Raw genomic sequence first — 19,790 nt, 5'->3', positions numbered from 1 at the left:
AGTCTTGGGAGTGACATGTCTGTGAATACTTGCATAATACACTTGGCTAGAAGCCAAGCTTACAACTTTTTTTAATTTATCATCAACAGAGATTGATTCTTCACATGCCTAGAAATTACAGAGATTGACCAGTGGCCATTTAATATGCTTGTCATTTTGTTTATATTTTGTATCTTTTTCTATCTGCACCACATAAGTGATTCTGATTTGAGCTGATTCAATATGAAATGCTCTTGTAAAAATCTTTTTTATTCAGGTATTGATGGTATGATCACCTAATCAATGAGGACCTCTCATGGTCTCTTAACACCACCTGCCTAATTAAAAAGGCTCAACGGTGTTTTTACTTTTTGAGAAGGCTGAAGAGAGTCAGTCTGTGCTTTCAGACTAGCAACTGCACCATGGCAGAATGTGAGGCCCTGGTTAAAATGAACCCATTTATCACTCACAGAGCATACTGAAGATGCCTTCAGAAAGCATTCTCCATTGACTCGTATTCTACATGCCCCAGTAACTGATTACACCTTTGCCACCAAGCAGTCAGTGTTTCAGCATTCAATGCAGTACCATCAGACAGTTTTAGCCACAGGCCATTAATACTATTAAGTGGCATGCTGTAATCTACTTGACTAACCCAAACACCTAACCCTAAAGATAGACTCTACCGATTTAACAATACTAGCCTTCCATAGCTCAATTACTGGTTTTATCAGATTGTTTCTTATTCTGTATGTTGCATTTTTAAATCTATTTGTTTTATTTATATATACATTCTAAAACCCACTTAATCCAATTCAGGATTAGAGGGGGCTGGAGTGCATCATGGCAATTTGGGCTTCAAGGCAGAAATTCATCATGGATGTGACACCATGCCATCACAGGACACACACTCTATCTGTAAAAATTCTGAGTAATCAGTTAACCTTACCTGTACCTCTTTGAGGATGTGGGAGGGAGAACTATATACATGGGGAGAAAAAGCAAACACCTTAAAAGCACAGGATTCAAACCCAGAGCACTGGAATGGATCCATAAGGTAAGCAGCCATAACCAGTGCATAACAATGCAACACTGTATTTGTATAGTCATGTTTTGTCACTCTGTTTAATAATTTGTGTTTGTTATGTAATTTTCCTATGCATCATTGAGACTAACTCAACAAAAACCTTTTATTGTGCCATTAGTTATATTGACAAAATTAAGCTAATTTGAACTGGTCCTGTAATGATAAAATAAGAAGACATATGAAGAATACACCAATCAGCCACAACACTTAAACCACTTATGCAATATTGTGTAGGTTCCCCTTGTGCTACCAAAATAGCTCTGCCCCATCGAGGCATGGACTCCTCAAGACCTCTGAGGGTGTCCCATGGTGTCTGACACCAACATGTTAACAGCAGATTCTTCAAGTCGTGTCAGTTGTGAGGTGGGGCCTCCATGGATTCAGACTTGATTTTTCTGCATATGCCACAGATGCTCAATCAGATTGAGAGCTGGGGAATTTGGAGGCCAAGTCAACTTCTTGAACTCTTTGTTATATTCCTCAAACCATTCCTGAAAAATTTTGCAGAGTGTTAGGGTGCATTATACTGCTGAAAGAAGTTATTGCCATCAGGGTGTACAGTTGTCATAAACGGGTGCACGTGGTCTGCAACAATATTTAGGTAGGCTGTACATGTCAAATTAACATTCATATGAATGCCAAGACCCAAGGTTTCCCAGCAGAATATTGTCCAAAGCATCACACTGCCACCATTGGCTTGCCTTCTTCCCATAGCTCATCATGCTGCCATCTCTTCCCCAGGTAAAAGATGCACATGCACACAGCCATCCACATGATCTAAATGAAAATGTAATTCATCAGGCCAGGCCACCTTCTTCCATTGCTCTATGGTCCAGGTGTGATTCTTAGGTGCTCATTCTAGGCATTTTTGGCGGTGGACAGTGGTCAGCATAGGCACTCTGAACAACAAACTGTGATGCACTGTGTGTTCTGCCATCTTTCCCTCATGGCCAGTATTAAGTTTCTCAGCAAGTTGTGTTACAGACCTCTTCTGTGGGATCGGACCACATTTATGCTCCCCATGTGCATAAATGAACCTTGAGCGCCCATGACCTTGTTTTACCTCATTGAACCATTTTGGTAGGTGCTAACCACTGTATACCGGGAACACCTCACAAGACCTGCCTTTTTGGAGATACCATGACCCTGTTGTCTAGCCATTACAATTTGGCTCAGTACCTTACGCTTGCCCATTTTTTCTGCAACCAACACATAACCATCAAGACCTGACTGTTCACTTTTTGCCAAATATATCCCACCCCTTGACAGGAGCCATTTGTAACAAGATAATCAATATTATTCACTTCACCTGTGAGTGGTTTTAATGTTGTAGCTGATCATTGTATGTACATACTTAAGTAAATATTTAAACAAATCATGTTACAGTAACCAGCCAAATGCCTTAAATTTTTGCTTTTTCTACTGAAACTACTACTGCTACACATGTCTCCTGCTTCCTGTCTGGGTGGTCTGAACTCCTCCTAATTAGTCACATAATGTCAGTTAAGTTGCTTTACAGCAAGAGGCATGGATAGCGTGACCACAAATTCCTGAAGCACAGACAGCTTGTCTAAGAGCTGATACATGACGTGTCTGCCTTCAAGTAGTCTGACCCACAAGTACTGGTGATTTCTTCAGCATTATGCAAGTGCATTTGTTTTTTATGGTTTAGATGCAAATGATCTTACTTCATTTTCCACATTCAATATTTTATTAAAGTTGCTCAGTGATGGCCAACTTTATATTAAAATGGACAGTGAGGCCAAGGAGACCTGGTAGGTGAGCAGTACTTATCTGTCCATATTCTAGATATGTTGCAGAGGGTTGTAACTTTTAAAACAAAGGGCAGTTAACGTATTGCTTTGGTGACCAGGTCTTTGAAGGGCAACTGAAATCTTAGAAGTTTAGGAGCACCAGGTTCCAATAGAAGTTGTTGTAGCTTGACATTCCAGCAGGAATAGTTTATGTTTACTGATGCTAAAAACAATTTCAGCAGTAGATTTAAAGCCATTTCATGCTGAAATTGCCTTTGAGTCTCGAGTTGGGGGGATAGTGTGAAGAAAAGGATCATCAGGTAGAAAGAAAAGGACAGGGTTGAAAGTGTTATAATGTGTTTAATGGCAGTTAGTGCCACTCTCCTGATAGAAGCAGTCAATGGCTATGCATTTAAGCTAAGAGAAGCTCAGGACTGTTTTGTCCTGTTCTTTTTATTTTGAGCTGTCCTTCTTCACTCTATTTTGTTAATAAAAATGACATTTTTTTGTTTCCTTTTTGCTTCCTTGGTGTTGTTGTGGGTGGAAAGGTTTGCCACGAGAGCTCCTTTTTAATACACTTAATAGTACACAAGGTGACCTATTGCCACTAAGTCAGTTAGACTAGAGATTTAATGGTGAAAGTGCAGCAAAGTAGAGGATATTTTGTGCTCTTTAATATGAGTTGCTTAAGATCTTTGCAAACCCCAGTAAGACACTAAAGTTGTTATTTTATTCTCTTCCATTTATGTTTTATTTGTGTATCCCTGTGTCCTTCTTTCATTAGTCTGTAAATTAATTTATATATATTTATTGGGCATGAAAGCAGGGCATTTGTAGCACCCCTGTCTCACTTCCGTTGTGGAATTTACACATTCCCCATGTGTCTGGGTGATTTTTTGCCCTTTCTTTCAATGTCTTAAGCACATGCATATTTGATCAATTAGTAACCCAAGCTTAAAAGTGGGTGCCCATGTATGCTTTGAATAGGGTGTCTGTAGTGGACTGGCAACTCATTCTCGGTTAGTTCCTGTGATGCACTTAATACTTTGGGATTGGATTTAATAAATTGGCTGATGGATGGATGGATGGATGGATGGATGGATGGATGGATGGATGGATGGATGGATGGATGGATGGATGGATGGATGGATGGACATACAGGTTTGGCTTCTACCTTGTACCTAATTCTAATAGGACAGTCTCCAATTTCACATTACACTTCAGTTGATTTAAGCAGATTCAGGCAATGATTGGATATACTGTATACATGTATATTTCATTTATGTATTTCAAGAAATTAATTGAAGCTGGCAGTTTCATGTTTGAGCATACACTAATAGCTCCTCCATGTCAGTGTAACTAGACAACTAATTGGTGTCATTTTTAAGTAAATTATTTTTTTTTATTAATGTAATGCAACACTGTAAATAATCTTTAGAATTAAAGGGTGAAAAAATACCTATTAATTAATGAAGAACAAGCTGTACAAATAATGAGAGGCAAAGTGGAAATGACAGAGAAGACAGACGTTTAAAACATTTATTAGCAACAAAAATCACAAGGACAACATCAATCTTAACATCTCCTTCAATAAGTTATCAGGTACTACTTACATTTTAGGCTTAAATACATGAAAATTAGTAAGAACTTGGCTCTTGAAAGGGAGCTCAGTCTCTAGCTTGGCAACAACCCTTTCATTTGTACTCCCTCTTTCCTTCAGATATGATGCCGCCTCTCCTTCATGGGGTTATAGATGAAATTTAAGAAATTTGAATGTATTGTGTTTTAACAAGTCTATTAAAAAATATCTTCAGAAATACTTAACACTGCTGGAAATAAAGCAGATCTCATTGTCTGCATTGCTAGTAATCTGTGGAAAAAAGATGAACTGGGCCGAGATATAAGGAGTACTAAATATACACCACTGATACATTACAAAATAGATACAATGGCAGGCAATTACTGTTCTTCTTTGGAGATGATTCAGAGGGGACTCAACCTGAGTCAGAGCAGTGAGGAAATATCCACCGTGAGATCTGAGCTCATTACCATCTGAAAAAAGCAAATAATAATGTAGTGTGAGGAATTCCAAACTGGCAGGCAAAATTTACAGTTTTCTGTTGACATTCTCTACTTTTTTGCTCAGTACTTAGCTCCTTTAAAGACCCCTTAATACTTAACATACATACATATATTTTCAAAACTGAACGTGCCTTACAGTAAACACTGCAGTTTATTCCTGGAACAGCATTTGTCATAATAAAACATGCAGTTATATTTTGTACAGTTAATGCTCTCTGAGACTTTATTACACAGTCCTAAAAAAGTGGAAGGGGGATGGCAAAACTTCTATAATGGAGTTAGTCAATCTTCATCCTGAAAGAAATTCTTGGGTGACCAGTGTGGCTGATGGCTGTCATATTAACATCTGTTTTAAATCTCGATTTTAATATCATTTTAATTTTCACTTTTTGAAAGGTAGAAATCCATCCATCCATCCATTTTCCAACCCGCTGAATCCGAACACAGGGTCACGGGGGTCTGCTGGAGCCAATCCCAGCCAACACAGGGCACAAGGCAGGAACCAATCCTGGGCAGGGTGCCAACCAACCGCAGGACACACACAAACACACCCACACACCAAGCACACACTAGGGCCAAGTTAGAATCGCCAATCCACCTAACCTGCATGTCTTTGGAATGTGGGAGGAAACCGGAGCGCCCGGAGGAAACCCACGCAGACACGGGGAGAACATGCAAACTCCACGCAGGGAGGACCCGGGAATCGAACCCAGGTCCCCAGATCTCCCAACTGCGAGGCAGCAGCGCTACCCACTGCGCCACCGTGCCGCCCGAAAGGTAGAAATGCACTAAGAATATTATTAATTAATCTGTGTTTTTGTCATAGCTTTGATTGCACATTGCAGCCCTGAACTGGATAAATGGTATTAGAATTTTAATGATAATAATAATAATAATACATTTTATTTATATAGTGCATTTCATATTCTCAAAGCACTTTACCAATGTGTATATTATATCTGTTAATGTGTACAGCAATGTGAACTGTTAATTGGGAAGTGTGCTGTGAAAAAATTAGGTCAACTTAATTTAAGTCTAAATTCTAACTGCATTACTGAATGTTATAATCCTGTGTACGAAGTCTCTGCTTATAAATCCAAATTCCTCATGCATATTACTTTTTCACCATCCACAAGTGTGTAGCAATTTTTACTTGTGTTTGTTGAGTGTCTTACCACAGGTATTTTCTCTTTTTTCAGCTTTTTACTCTGCATTACCTTATTCAGGTTCATTAGTTGAGTGTTTTGTCTTTAAGAAATATTTGTAATGCTCAGCTCAATATGGATTACAGTGTGTGTAATCTCCATATCAGTCACCGGCCACTTGTCTCTATCTGAAGTTCCACTCAAGTTATCCTCAACATGACAAGTGCAGCCCTGAATTTAAAACTCTTTGGAAACAGTACACATTTGCACTGACTTATCAGATGAGAATAACTTATCTTACAAGTTACATTTTTATACAGAAATATAAAAAAGTGATCCGAAGAGCTTATATACATGTACCACTGAATAAAAGACAAAAAAGCTGCCCTTGCTGTTAAGGTTCAGAAATGAGACTACCTGGTTTCTGCAGTAGTGTAGGCCACCAGTTTATGAATGTTTTGTGTTCTTTTTTCACTGGCATCATCATCTGGTTAGTGTAACATTATCTAGCATTCAGTTTTTACCTGTGCTGATATTCAGCAGCCAAGGCCACTGATGGACCCGATACGATCCAATTTGAGCCCAAAGCAGCCTTTGGACCAGGCCTTCTTAACTCTATCAGCTGAGATCCACTTCCTGTTGGCGGCAGCCCTCCGAAGGAGGAGATACAGAGCGTTTTCGTTGGCTGGTGGTTCATCTCCCCAGATCTGCTCTTTGCTGACACTTGATACATCTGCCCAAGGCTGAGGATCTTCATACTGCTCAGAGGACACATTATGGATATTCACAGGGCCTGACTGCAGGTTGCCATATTCCTTCTCCAGAAGAGTGGAAAGGAACTGAAAGGTGAAAGTGTAACAGAGAATTAAAATGAGTATTATAAAAAAAATGAGTAATTAAAATCTGTATTTAAAATGATCTTGCAGAACGCATTGATACAGTATATCAACAACTAGAAATGCTATTTCCTTCAAAATCACTGCAGTAATTCATTTGTAAACATTAAAGATCTTTTTATATGCTAAGTAGTAAGGCAGTAGCAGAGCAGAGCAATGACTAGCTTTGTGGCTTCACACATTCTAGCCTTGAATCCCATGCATGGATTTTGTCTGTGTGGAATTTACATGTTCTACCCGTGTCTATGTAGGTTTTTATCTAGATACACACTCCCAAAACATACAGGTTAGGTTAACTGGTGACTCTAGATTGGCACCTACAGCATGTGTGTATATGTATGAGTAAGCCCTGTCTTGGACTGGCACTCTGTATGGTGCTTTGTCCTGCCTTGTGTCCAGTCCTGCTGTGATAATCTGTGGCTGTCCATAACACTGATTTGGAATAAACAGTTTTGTGAATGATATGCTATGATACATGAAAAACAGTGACAGTTATACTTGGTAAATTTCTTGATATTCTATTAGGAAACCTGTAAGCTTTACAGTAATGTGATTATAACTATTAAGGAAATATTTAAGCTTTGCAGCAATGTGGTTATAACACATGAACTCAGAAAATGCATTTTTTTCATGCATTAAGTAATGTGTTAATTTTTCTTAAACTATAGATCAGAAATACCTTTTATAAAGAGTTTTGTTGGATTTGTGCTCTACAGCTGAAACAAAGTTTTGTTGAATCCAAAGCCTCGGTCCTTTTAGTTTCAGGAGTAACCACCAAACAACTGTTTCACAAACAAGCATTTCTTTATTTAATGAAAAAATATTTAAACAAGATTCATTTTCTAAGTACATAAACTATGTTAACAGATGTTGAGAATAATTTGTTTTTGTGTTCAATGCAACTATAATGGTATTTGTGGCAGGATGAAGGCGCATTTAGTTTTGCAGGCTGATGCACCAGTGTAGTAGCACAGCCCAGGCAGTGCGAGAAACACGATACTGCCTGGATGGCAGCATTCAGTTGTCAAAGTGTTCAAATTTGACAGCTGAAAATTTAGACCAGAATTCATTTATTGTAGTAATTAAAAGAATTTTCAAAGAAAAATTGCCGCAGTTGCTGCCAGGTGTAAGAGCACTTGGACATCATAATGGAGTGGAGTCAAATTCCCTGAAGGAAACATGAACACCACGCAAATTGTCCGTCTCCTAGGCAGTGAGGGAAACTCGATCCTATCTGAATTTGGAGCACCATTCAATTTTAAATGTGCTACAAATTAAATATTTAGTCAAATTTGAACATTCAGACCAGAATTAATTGACTCCAAATATCAAAATAATTGTGAAAGAATTGAACTAAAAAACCAAAGAGTTTCGTTCATGGTTGCTACCTTTGACTGAACACTGCTTTGCAATCATATTGAAAATAGCGTAAAGAAGATCAGTATTAAAATTCTACAGCTACACAAGTAGAAAAAATGTGTGTGTCCCCAGGGCCGAACCCATGAAAGTAGAGGTCATGAGACAGGAGACTTGACCATGCAGAAATTATATTAGGTATTTTAAAGTTATAATAAACATTGTAAATAATAATAATAAAATATTCTAAGGTGTAAAATATCTTTCTGCTAAGCAATTCCCACTTTCCTACCTCTGCTTAAGCACCAGCTTAATTGACATTTGACAGACTTTCTTTAACCTGAGATTTATCATTCTCTTTTTATTTCATTTTTTTACTCTTTCAAATATTAACCCACTGATTTTTCTATTGCTATAACTTGCTATGTCTGTGTAATTCATTACTTTAAACAAACCACATGGGCTCAGGAATACATCAGAAAACCATTATCGATAAACACTGGAGCCTGTGTGCTTATATCTATTACAGAAGCCTGTCCGTTTTCCATGTAGTGTTGTCTAAAGGATAGAAGTTCATAGACATTCAGTATCAGTTCTTGACCTAGCCCTTTGCAAACTGAGATTTATCTGGATTCCCTGTATATGTTAATAACTTTATATATTCTGGAAGTCATTAGTTCCCAGCAAATTTGCTATGATGAAAACATTTGAGTTCTTGTCATTTTATTGTTTTAATTCAATACAGGTCAAACAAGATTTAAAAATCACAGATCGTTGTTTTTCCTAGCATTAAACCTATTGCTCCATCTTTTTTTAAACTGAAGTTTGTGTTTAAACTGCCTCTCATTATTTAATCTGGTCTGTCCCATCTTTCTTTTTGATGTATTTTTTCATGTTTCTGCTAATGTATTAAGAATTTATTTGTTCACATTTTCCTTTATTCCTCTGTGGTTTCTCTGTACATTCATTTCCATTACAGAGACACACGGAGCAGAAGCTTACTCCAACACATTGTACACAAAACAGGAACTAAACAGGGATGAGGTGGCATTATATAGTACTATACTCACTGATAATTAAACAGGTGCAGTATACAGGTCTAAAAAAACTTACATGCCCTTTCTTCTAATGTGTGATATAGAAGAGGACTCCCTTGAGAAAACCCATGCACACATTGGGTGAAGGTTCAGGCTGGAACCGCAGGGCAGAAGCTCTGCTCACAGCCATACATTTTGTTCATATGCCATGTCCTTTGTTAATGCTTTTTTCCATTGAGCTTTTGAGATGTTTTCTACTATTTTCTTATAATACTCTTTTGTTTTGGTTTACATATATATGGGTGCTCTGACTATATCCTCTTGCTTTTTTGTTCTACAGTATAAAATTCCCCATTAGCTGACATCTCGTCTTTCTGGAAAAAGTCCTCTGAATTGCTGTTTGTTTGGTAGATTGTTAACCAAGACCTGGTTCATGTTAACTACATAGGATTTTGTGACCCACTATGATGGATGCTGCTTTGATTTTTGAATAAAACAGCTTCAGGTGGATTAGGTTATAAAGTGATGTATAGTGAGGACCAAAGGTACAAATGTCCCCATTCAGGGTTGTTTTTTATATTTTCATTCTGGATAGAATATACATGTTGGAACCCCCTAATGAAAAAAGGCATTAGAAATATTTGTTTTAGGAAGATGCCAGAAAGTAAAGAGTAAGGGGCAGCAGCAGAATGTGTACAGGAAGGACACCAGCCATCCCGTAGGGAAAAAAATGAGTCACACAAGGGATCAAGTCTCATCTTGTGGTGCTCAAAAGAAGTAAGGCGCAGACTGTGTACAAACTAGCTCTTTATTGATAGAAGGGAATGTTTTGTATCTCAGGTGTCTCAGGTTAGACATTTATCTCTAGAAAAAAGTTGCATGGTCATGTTTTAATTACTGGAGGAGCTTTGCAGGAGAACATACACAGCAGAGAGTCAACTTCAGGAACAGGATTTTATTGGTGCAGAAAAGACATTGTGAGAAGGTACGAAGTGTAAGTAAGCAGTTTAGAGAAATGCCACCTCCCATAGAGTATTAAGACAGAACAAAGATAATATAGATACATAGGCATAAAAGATGGGGTTGAAAGTTTTAAAGTAATTCTTGGTACATTAAATTTATCTAGAGTATTTAGTGAAAATATCGCAAGATATTTAAATATAATACTCTGGCCAAAATGGAAATTCTTAAAAATGAGATTTTGTATGCTACATCAGTTCAGTCCTTAGCCACTTTTGTACTAGGTACTAGAGCTGAACAGCATTAAGATTGGATGGGCAACACTTATGCAATCTTCTTATATGAAAAGATAATGTTAGCTGAGGTTTCTAGAAGATCTAGTATATTTTCAGTTGGATGACATTGTTACTTAAGGCTAGCGAGTTTTCAGGTGGACAACAAGGAAAGTTAAGACTAAAGTTAGTGCATTTTCAATTTGGTGCAAAGATGAAAAATTGGATTACAGATGGGTTGAGTAGGTTTTTCAGTTATGTGGAAAGGGACGTGGGGGTAGGATTAAGAGTAGCGAGACAATATTTAAGTACAATGGTTAAGTTTACTGAAGTTTAAGTTACAATTTTGAATAGTGAGTTTTCAGTTGGATGTCAACTGTTTTTTTGTAATTTGTAGGGGTAGAGACTTCTTCTGTCTCTCCTTTCTCCCTTGCTACTTTTTTGATATGTCTCTTTAGTTATTTCTATAAAAAATCTCAAATGAGCATTGCTCTGTCCACCTAAATTCTTAATAAACTGTCACTCTTCCTAGGTTTAGTCCACCCTATTTTATTATAAACTGAAGGGATATCTCAAGTGCATTTATTAATTATTTGTTTTTATTTTTCATTCGTACACCATAGAGATTAGCATACAATTCCCCTCTAGAATAAAAATAGGGGAAAAATTCTTAAGATTAGGCACCTATTAAGGTTATTGAATTTTCAATTATAGGTAGGATTAGAATTGGGAATAGTGAGTTTTCACTTATGTAACAAGGTGAGTTAATATTTAAATTACTGAGTTCTTATTATGTCTATGTCTTATTATGATTTTAGGTTTATCGTTATATCTATTGAATTTTCAATAGGGTGACAAGGTGAGTTAGGATTAGGATAAATACATTTTTTATTTTTATGTCTTGCCAAGTTAAAGTTGTAATTGGGGTCGTTAAGTTTTCATTTCTGTACCAAAGTGAGTTACGGTCAAAACTACGACCAGTCAGTTGTCAATTGACTGTCAACAGTTGTTAAAGTGCTATGATTTGTGTTAGTAAATACAGATTCACTTGGGTTTCAAAGTTTGAGAAATTATATCATGGCTATAGAGACAGGATTGTAATAGTGAATTAATAAAATTTTAAGTCAAATATTTGTCACATGGGAAGCAAATATGCAGTACAAGAGATGTTTCAGACAAGCCACATATTCTTGTCCAGTATGCTAATTCTCAAATGCTTTATGCATAATCAGTGTTGTAGAGCTTGCTTTTACTGTAGTAGCAAATGCAACATTGTCGTAAATCCTGTTAAATGAAAGAGCAATTACAGGTTTTGCGAATCTTCTTATACTGCATTAAAATCATAAGACAGCAATAATGCCAAGTCTCCATGAGGTGGCACTATGGAATTAAAAACAATGGCAGCATAAAGCTGTTAGCAGCTGGGAAATTGTGATAATGAATTTTGTTTGATGCTTTAATTATTTCTGGAACTGCCTCATTTCTGTTAATTTAGTCACTAACAAGTATTCTATTATCACTCTGGTCATTTTTGTATTATAGGCATAATATATTACAGTAATGTGCCTGCAGTCAGAGTTTTTTAATAAGAAATCACTATCTAAAAGTGATATTACCACATTGAACTTTAGATTGTCTAAAACAAAGTCAAAATAGAATGCAATTATTTGGAAAAGTCCGATTTAGATTGATAACCTATGGAAATGGTGACATATGTGAAGAGTGAGTCAAAAAATGAACACATATTACATTTAATTCAGTTCATTCAGAAAAGGTGGATATTTAGTGTGTGCAGAAAAAAATAGTTTGTTACAAACATCCAACTTTCACAGATAACCTTTGCTAACATATGACAGTAACATACAACAAAGAATCGACATTGTCCGAAAAATTGAAGCAGGCTGTTTAATTTAACCTCATTTTTTCTGAGTACCTGGAGTTTAATTGTGACTAACAATGTTTAATGTAAGTATGTGCTACATCACACAGAGACACATTGCATTTTTTCCAACATGATTATGATTTTTTAACATGTATATAAACTTTGAGACAACCACTGTTTAGATCATTACATATTAGTAAAAAGACACCTAATCATTTAATGACATGCAGATTGTGACAGCTTATTTCAGTGTATGACATCAGCATTTACCCAAAATTCAGCTTTTACCTACAGAAAGAATTGTGTTTTCCTGCACAAATAACAGAATACACACACATGCACATAATATATAGACATGCAGAATCACAGACCCTTCACCTGCAGTGGGGGGCTCCTAAATGCCCGGCTGTGAATCGGACTAAGGCTTGATGCCATCAGAAGGAAAAGGCAGAGTATCCGGTGTCCCGTTAACAGAGGTGCAGAGTATGAGCCCATCATGGCACTACTAAATAGGAAAGTGCCCAAAAATCCAACAGATTACTGCAGTTTTTAACCCTCTTCTTTACTCTGTCTCTCTGTGTTTTGTCTTCTGAGTCTTTCTCTCTGAAACGACCGTCTTTTTATAAAGCTGGCTTGGTGATGTCATTCTGACAGATCTGTTATGGGCCGAGTTAATTGTATAGTACGATCTGTAATTATTTAAGCAACTTCCATATAGAAATCAATTTTTGGCAGGTAGTGCCTGCTTTCACCAGAATTCTCCACCTCAGGAATAGCTGTCAGCATCTTATTGGAAAGCCCAGATAATGTGACAATTTGCATGTTATACTGAAAATTGCCTTATGCAATGTAATAAAACAGGACTAAAGTTCCCAGTGTTTGACCAGGCAATCTGAATGCTTCACTGGACTCTACTGTGCAATGAAAATGGAGAACAACACTGAGGCTCTCAGTTTGTGATGTGACTAGCTAAAGGTTAACTTGACCAAACTCCTGGACGTTACTTAGACTCACCACATGTTTCTCTGATTGGTCCTCTCAACACAGTATGTTATGGAACTGTTGGCTTGTTTTACTGAATAGCAGAGGGTTCCGGAATTTCATGAGACTGTTTGAGTTTTTCAGTGAATCCAGTCAAGTCTCCCACTCTGAGATAAATCTGTCTCTATGTCTCATTATTCCAAAATATCTGTTACCAAACATGCCACTGGGCAGCATTTTGATTCTGCTGTTATGATGAAAGGCTCCAAAGGCTCTCATTGTGCAATGAGACTGACTGCTAGTTTCACGAGACAACAGAGTTGAAGTAGAAACTAGTTGTACAAATATCCGTAGAGAACACAATCAGGAGTGTCGCTTGAGGTGGGGCCTTCAGGAAGCAGTGAGGGGTAGAACAAACATTCAGTCCATTTCACTTCTATATTATGGCAAAATAGCAAAACTTTATAAAGTGCAGCACATAATGAGGAACAAAAAAAAAGACTATTCAGTATTCCCGTGATATAGAGTGAATGTACAGTATAGCCTAAATTCACGGACTGCTGATAATGGGCTAGCTTAGACCTGATTAATCAATTAGGAGGTTCTGCCTTTAAGTTTAAAACTGTTTTAACATACCTCTTTTGCCACTACATTCTTTATTTTTATAATATACTTTTTTTTTTTTTACAAGAAAGCCAAGAATACCCCACCCCACTCATCCATTTTCTGTGCCTACCTATTTAAAATCAGGGTCAAAGGTGAAAATATTAATAATAAATTAATAAATCGGTGAGAATGTGATGAAGCTGAAGTATTACTAATATAATGTTGAAACAGTAAAGTGTTTACCAAAACCATCCAAGCCACTTTGCGGCCTTGTTTTATTATCTGTTTTCAGTGCCAACAGTTTCGTAACCGCATTTGTCTGAGTGTTGTTTTGGTTTATTTTATAAATGTCAAGCACTAGCCTGGCAAAGATCACATGAAAAACCTAGCATCTTGTTTTATAATGTCAAATACATTTTCATTTCTGGTGCCATTGAAGGGAATATTTGCTCAATGATTTACTCATCACCTTCTTCATTTAGGTGTTTTTGCCTAACTTTCTTTTGTCTGTGATGATAATTTTAGGGACACCTCACATATGAAAACAAAGCATAGAAGAATGGAAATGCCAGTATCTGTGCCTATTTACAGCAGAGTGATCTCTCTTCTCCTCCTGGGTAAATGCTTTGGGTAGTGGTGTCAGCAAATTTTTCCATCTCGGTTACTGCTGCAGCATATTTGATCAACAACAAGTGTGTTTTTGGGAGGAGTTCTCAGACACCAACACCATAAATTAGCAGAGTGCGTACTTAGAGCATTCACACTGCTTGGACCCTTGTGCACGCTGTTAGTCTCAGGAGTCCATTGAGATGATCAAATACAGACAAATCCCTTTCTGTCCCTCAGCCGAAAATATTGGGTAATAAATTGCGTGACCTTTCATGCTTCCATCACCTTGTTTTGGGTAACAGCTGCAGAAATCTATTTGTCTCCCAGGGCAACCAAGCTTGTATTTTTTATCGTATGAGAAAAAAAGCCTAATCAAGAAAAAAATAAAATAAAAAACCCTTTCAAGTATGATGTCAGTTGTTTGAGAGGCAATTTCAACTGAGGCATGACGTAACCTGGGAGATGTGGGTCTCCGAGCAACCCAACACAGCAGTGAGGCACTCTGATTGATAGAGCATCTGGAGAAGGGCTGCTTCACTCTCAGGGCTGATTGCATAGGACAGCAGGTAGCCTCTGTGTGAAGGACAGGGACTTGGAGGGTCAGGTGTATGCAATGTCCTGTCCCACTGCTTTGAAACAAGAATAGAAAAGAGAAGAGTCATTCCTAGAAATTGAAAATGGACTCAAATAGGTGGGTGATAACCAGAAGATAGTTGCCTGCCCAGCCTATCTGTAACTGAACAGCTGCACGGGGTAATCACCCTTGGGGAGTTAACACCCTCTTCCTCCTCTTCACTGTTTCACTTCCTATCCTTGATTGGTGTATCGGTAACTTACGGAGGAAGTGACATATTGACTCTTCAGGGAACTAGGGTGCGACTTTCCTTCTACCCTTCTCTTCCCACTTCCCACGGGGGGTATCAAGTTGTGGGAACTGGATTTGCTTTGTTTATCCTCACAGGCAGAATTACTTCAGCCAGCTGCACCTGCAAAAATCTTTGCGAGAAAAAGAAAAGGATTCCCCTTCTGAAATACCACGTGAAAGTAAACTCTGGGATGGAATGAGCTGGCCAATGTACACATATCAACCACTAAAGATCAACTGGAAGAAATATCTTCACTACCAGAAGGTTTTTTCATGATTATTTGTATGAGAAAGGTGTGGTTAAATTACAGAAAAGCAAAGCGAGTAAGGATGAAAAGTGATTATGAGCCTTAGCTGTCCAGGTAGCTAAAATATGTTAAACCATATCCTTACATTCCACTAAATAAACATTTTAAAAGATGTTTATTGAGTCTTTCCACAGACCTTCTTTCTGAAGAAGTTACAAAGTGATGCAGAGGTAAGCTACACCCTTGGTAGCAAGTCACCTACGTCTTAATTTACATCTCTGTTTATACTGATTTTGCTCTGGTGGAAGTTGCTATCCTAACCAGGTTGGTGTGTGATTTACACACAGTGCTTCCAGGATAATGTCTGGCTCCCTATAATGAGAGGGTATAAAAACTGAATGGATGGTTAGTGAGATGTTCTCCAACATAAACTTAAATGTTTTGTGCTTTTGCACCATTGCAGTGTTTTAGACAAACCAGTTCATGAAATAAAATATAATTTTCATATGTATGTTGTTGTTGAATGAGGGAAAGCACGGGTCACAGAGGAAATGCCCCTTTTAATATTTCTAAAAACTGAAAAAGGTGCTTGATGGACCCTCAAATCAAGGCAAAATGAAAAGAAATGAAAACAAAGGTATAAACAAGAGGATTCAATTTTCTCATAGGTGTGTCAGTATTCAGGTGGGAGGTCCACTCATCAGTTTGCTCTCTCCAGAATGAGAGGGGTCATGGCAGGAGTATCTCGGTTTTATAGCAGAGGGAGTCAATTTCCCTCTGTGGGTGGCTTCTGAAGGCTGTGGGAGAAAAAGGAGATGATGCCATCAGTGACAGCGCATCCGCATGTCCCAGAGTGGTAGTGGTTACCTCAGATGAGCCTGAAAGGCAAACCTCCAATGCGCATTGTGTAGAAATGTTGTTAGGCTTGTAATTTACAATTAATACCTTATAGGTATACAGTCATATGAAAAAGTTTGGGAAGCCCAATGTTTATCATTGGCTGTGCTTTCAAAGTAGCAACTTCCTTTTAATATATGACATGCCTTATGGAAACAGTAGTATTTCAGCAGTAACATTAAGTTTATTGGATTAACAGAAAATATGCAATATGCATCACATCAAAATTAGACAGGTGCATAAATTTGGGTACCCCAACAGAGATATTACATCAATACTTAGTTGAGCCTCCTTTTGCAAATATAACAGCCTCTAGACGCCTCCTATAGTCATTGATGAGTGTCTGGATTCTGGATGGAGGTATTTTCGACCATTCTTCCATACAAAATCTTTCCAGTTCAGTTAAATTTGATGGCTTCTGAGCATGGACAGCCTGCTTCAAATCATCCCATAGATTTCCAATGATATTCAAGTCAGGGGACTGTGATGTCCATTCCAGAACATTGTACTTCTCCCTCTGCGTGAATGCCTTTGTAGATTTTGAACTGTGTTTTGGGTCATTGTCTTGTTGGAATATCCAACCTCTGCATAACTTAAACAATGTGACTGATGTTTGAACATTATCCTGAAGAATTTGTTGATATTGGGTTGAATTCATCTGACCCTCGACTTTAACAAGGGCCTCAGTCCCTGAACTAGCCACACAGCCCCACAGCATGATGGAACCTCCACCAAATTTGACAGTAGGTAGCAGGTGTTTTTCTTGGAATGCGGTATTCTTCTTCCGCCATGCAAAGCTCTTTTTGTTATGACCAAATAACTCAATTTTTGTCTCATCAGTCCAAAGCACTTTGTTCCAAAAAGAATCTGGCTTGTCTAAATGAGCATTTGCATACAACAAGCGACTCTGCTTGTGGCGTGAGTGCAGAAAGGGCTACTTTCTCATCACCCTGCCATACAGATGTTCTTTGTGCAAATTGCCCTGAATTGTACAATGATGTACAGTTACACCATCTGCAGCAAGATGTTCTTGCAGGTCTTTGGAAGTGTTCTGTGGGTTGTCTGTAACCATTCTCACAACCCTGCACATATGCCGCTCCTGTATTTTTCTTGGCCTGCCAGACCTGGGTTTAACAGCAACTGTGCCTGTGGCCTTCCATTTCCTGATTACATTCCTTACAGTTGAAACTGGCAGTTTAAACCTCTGAGATAGCTTTTTGTATCCTTCCCCTAAACCATGATAGTGAACAATCTTTGTTTTCAGATCTTTTGAGAGTTGCTTTAAGGATCCCATGCAGTCACTCTTCAGAGGAGAGTCAAAGGGAAGCACAACTTGCAATTGACCACCTTAAAAACCTTTTCTCATGATTGGACACACCTGTCTATGAAGTTTAAGGCTTAACGAGCTAATCCAACCAATTTGGTGTTGCAAGTAATCAGTATTGAGCAGTTACATGCATTCAAATCAGCAAAATTACAAGGGTACCCAAATTTTTGCACAGCCAGTTTTTCACATTTGATTTAATTTCATACAACTAAATACTGCTTCACTAAAAATCTTTGTTCGGAAAACACCTCAGTACTCAGATGTTCCTAGGAAATGAAAGACATACCACTGTTATCTTTTTTGTTGAAAGTAGAGTAAATTATTATGCAGGCTGAGAGGGGTTCCCAAACATTTTCATATGACTATAAGTGTGTGCAAGCATTCTGAGCCTGTATTCGGTGAAGAGCACTATGATAAAATAATTGAATTGAATTGAATTCTTTGCCCGCCAAGCTTTAAATGACTCGACCTGTGTATTAATGATCTTCCAAAAAAATTAATACCATTTTACTCTTTGCACAATAATTCACCACTTTACACACTTCACCATTACCTATTATTGATTGTTTCTTGAAAGTATAATGTATCCTGAACTAATTTCTGAAATTCTTCCGACCACAGCTAAAAGTAAAATAATAGTATAGTCATAATAGTAACCCATAGTCATTTTGAAACAACAATCCATTAATGTTCAGCTGTGAATATTTTTGACATTCTTTCAATTTTATTTTTTAATTCTTTGTTTTGATATAGCGGGCATTTTCAAATTGTGGTTTAGAAATCACTATCTTCTCTCAGTTGAGTTTCCTGGCTATATAAATGGCTAACATAAAATGTTGATGACCACTAGGACTTAATCCACACACAGTTAAATGTGAAAGACTAAGGTTGGCATGCCAGGTAAGTCAGACAAATCTGAGTTAACTAAATATGCTTCAATAGCTAAGATGTCATGGAAAACAGGGAGTGATCAGTGCATGTAAAAAACATTTTACAAGATTTGTATATTTAAGTGAAAGAGATAAACGCAAAATAGCATTAGACAGACTGTGAAGCTCCAAGTCATCGAGGGTGATCAATGATGGAACTCAAAAAATTCACACGTAAATAGTGTGAGGTAACATACTGTAGTTATTTAAGGCAAGGAAGACAAATGTTACGAGGTAACATAGCTATAGTCATTGATCAGGGATGGCACTGCAGAGTGCCGATGTGTTGTAAGTTTATTAGTACACATGCAAGTAAGAATTTCACTGTACTCTGTAAATATGACAATAATGGCCATATAAACCTATGTGTTAATAATATGTTAGGACCATTTTTGCTTAATTTTGTTTAGATTCCTGAATGTTATTCATTGTCATTTTTTATATATTTATGTTCAGATTATAGCAGTAAAATCAACGCATCACTGTTTTGCATCTTTTCTCATGGTTGTTTACATGTTTCCTGCCATATTGTGTATCTGTTCTCTATGATGCTGCTTGGCTTCTAGGCACATGATGCACGTACCAGTTGACCTGTGACATCCTGACAGCCATGATATATGCGGAGGTCTCTTGCATTGAGCAAACATCCAGACTTTGTTCAAATTTATAGAAGGATTCACAATTAACTGAAGCTCAAGCAAATTATAAAATATTTAGGGAAAACATTTCAGGATAAGAATTCTTTTTTTTTGTTCCTGATATATAGGAATTCTATTTATTATACAGTATATTAATTATATTATTATATATTAAATATATGTAGTATGTTTTCCTCATTTCTTCGTAATCTTTATAAACATTCACCAAACTTTCAATTT

The 19,790-nt window shown here is 37.4% G+C and overlaps 1 protein-coding gene across 1 annotated transcript; it reads right to left on the bottom strand.

Annotated features, from left to right (window-relative positions):
• Window positions 1-4,351: 4,351 nt before the first annotated feature.
• nppcl (natriuretic peptide C-like) lies at window positions 4,352-13,048 on the bottom strand. The gene is made up of 3 exons (XM_028808931.2): window positions 12,829-13,048; window positions 6,572-6,886; window positions 4,352-4,872 (listed from the first exon to the last, which is right to left on the bottom strand). The coding sequence occupies exons 1-2, from the start codon at window positions 12,946-12,948 to the stop codon at window positions 6,584-6,586; spliced, it is 423 nt and encodes a 140-aa protein (XP_028664764.2). The 5' UTR covers window positions 12,949-13,048; the 3' UTR covers window positions 4,352-4,872; window positions 6,572-6,583.
• Window positions 13,049-19,790: the final 6,742 nt, after the last annotated feature.

The sequence above is a fragment of the Erpetoichthys calabaricus genome, chromosome 9 (genome assembly GCF_900747795.2).
Source record: "Erpetoichthys calabaricus chromosome 9, fErpCal1.3, whole genome shotgun sequence".
Classification (NCBI taxonomy): domain Eukaryota; kingdom Metazoa; phylum Chordata; class Cladistia; order Polypteriformes; family Polypteridae; genus Erpetoichthys; species Erpetoichthys calabaricus.
This window is presented reverse-complemented; position numbering and strand designations above follow the sequence as displayed.